At 62.3% G+C, this 2,101-nt stretch overlaps 1 protein-coding gene across 1 annotated transcript; it reads right to left on the bottom strand.

The window, feature by feature from the left end:
• Positions 1–15: 15 nt before the first annotated feature.
• TAF1C (TATA box binding protein (TBP)-associated factor, RNA polymerase I, C, 110kDa) lies at positions 16–2,098 on the bottom strand (the record flags this gene model as incomplete). Its single annotated transcript, XM_009867237.1, has 10 exons — positions 16–118; positions 284–412; positions 506–641; positions 765–836; positions 944–1,067; positions 1,193–1,303; positions 1,378–1,625; positions 1,714–1,781; positions 1,858–1,953; positions 2,042–2,098. Coding segments are annotated over 10 exons (1,144 nt in total), but the record flags the coding sequence as incomplete, so codon positions are not given.
• Positions 2,099–2,101: the final 3 nt, after the last annotated feature.

Below are 2,101 nucleotides of genomic sequence, written 5' to 3'. Positions count from 1 at the left end.
GGCTCCTCCTGGGACCCCCTGGCGTCAGATGAGCAAAGAGCGGGGGCGCCTTCATCATATGCGCCCACTTCAGCACAGGCACCATCGGCAACCGCTCATCCAGCACATATACAGAGAACTGTGACGGGAGGGATGGCTCCGGGGGGCTCACCCCAAAATGCTGTGGCCAGCCCCCCTCAGCTGGGGGATCTTCCTGTCCCGTGGGTGCTGGAGGCCTAGGTGGTGCCAAGGTATCCTTCTCCCACAGCTCGTAGCTGTCCTCCACAGGTGTGGTGGGACTCACCTGGGTTGTGATGAGGTGCTGAGAGGGGTGAGCCCTGCCCAGGTACATGGGCAGCATCACCCGCTCGCCCTGCTGGCAGCTGGCTTCCTCGCCCACCTTGAACAAGTCAAAGTGGCATCTCTCGGGGGCCTGCAGCAGTGTAGTGGTGTGCTGTCAGCACCCTGGGCTAGAGAACCCTCTCCCCTGCCCACCACTGGCCCCATGCTCCTCCTCCCAGCTCACCCGGGTGTCCAGGCACTGCATACCAGTGCGATCGGCACAGCTCAGCAACCGTGGGTGGGCGGTGAAGTCACTCCAGCGCCAGGGTGAATGGTCCCGGAAAAACATGGTCTCGGGGTCATGGCGGAGCCGCTGCAGCCTGTGGGGAGAAAGCAGCACTCACACAGGGTAGCATCACTCCCCTCTCTTGGGCCACCCCACTGCCATGTAACCTAGAAGTCTGGTGCGAGCCCCAGCTTGGCTCTTGAGCACCCCAACTCACCCTGTCTCGACGCTCCAGAGGTAGACAGCTCCGCTTTGGGTGCAGACAGCCAGCTCCCCGGGGAGGTGAGGGCTGCAGGATTGAGGGCATTGCATCACCACAGGGGAAAAGAGCATCTGCCACAGCAGGGAGGGCTGCAGAGCCCCCTCCTTGCAAAGCTCCGTTCCCCCAGCACCTACCTGACAGTGAGGCAAGAGACAGGAACACTGGTGCGGATAACTTGCAGCGGGCTGGGGGCTGCCCCTGTCCTGCCTGGCACCTTCCAAAGACCACAGTGATAGTCTGAGCGCACACCAATAAAATCTGCGAGGGGACAGGAAGCAGCGCGTAAGACAGCAGCATCCCAGGGGCTCCTAATATCCCTCCACCCCACACTCTGCCCAGCCTGAGGTAGGGATCCTGGGGTACAAATTTTGGGGCTGGCTCACCTTCCCCATCCACCTGGGCAGCAGCCACTTGCCGGATGCGTCCGTTGAGCTCAAACTGTGCTGGGGAACCTCGGGCACGGGGCACCTCCTCCAGCACCACATCCTGGAAATCTGGGATGCCAGCTAAGGGCAGTGCAACATGACCCCCACTTCCCTCCCCAGGGACACCCTGTGCGGAAGGATACAGAGGTGGTTCAGGCCCTGCCCTCCAGGGAACACCAGGCGGCCCACATGTGTCCCCATGTTTTCTGGGGGCAGCCAGGCCAGCGCCCCCCCTGTAGGGCTGTCATCAAAGAGCAGGCTGGCCCACTGCAGCAGCAGCTCCTCATGCACGCAGTCTGCCAGCAGCCCCAGTGGCACCTCGGAGAGCCAGTCACGGCAGAGGTGGGTGAACCAGCGGAGGCGGGGGATGAGATGCAGGCGGGGGCAGGCACTGCAGGGGAATAGATGGCATCAGATCAGGGAACAGAGCAAGAGCCCTTGCCAGCCCTCTGCAGGGCAGGGCACATGGGGACACTTACCGCCTGGCCTCCCAACGGTCTTTTTTTTTCAGGGCTGTCATCTGGATGGTACTGTCTTGGGCCTGTCTCTGCAGAAGGAGAAGGGGCAGTGGGACTTGCAGCTGCAGTGGGGGATGGCACTGTCACCCCCATACAGACACTGACCCTCAGCTTGGAGTTCCCCAGGTAGAAATTCTGGTGCAGCAGCTGCCCCAGGGAACCAAATGCATCTTCTGGGTGATCCACGAAGAAGTGGCCCAGCTGTGTGCGAAGGACAGGGACGGGCTGGGACGTGCCGGCATCCCCATCCTGCCACGTTCTTGGTGGGACATGGTGCCCCAGGCCCTACCTGCTTGGTGAAGTCGAGGGTGGCTCCACACTTGCCTGCCCGGAGCTTCCTTCGCAGGAC

Source organism: Apaloderma vittatum, unplaced genomic scaffold, assembly GCF_000703405.1.
Source record: "Apaloderma vittatum isolate BGI_N311 unplaced genomic scaffold, ASM70340v1 scaffold27703, whole genome shotgun sequence".
In the NCBI taxonomy this organism is placed as follows: domain Eukaryota; kingdom Metazoa; phylum Chordata; class Aves; order Trogoniformes; family Trogonidae; genus Apaloderma; species Apaloderma vittatum.
The sequence above is the reverse complement of the archived record's forward strand: the minus strand, read 5'-3'. Positions and strand labels throughout refer to the sequence as shown.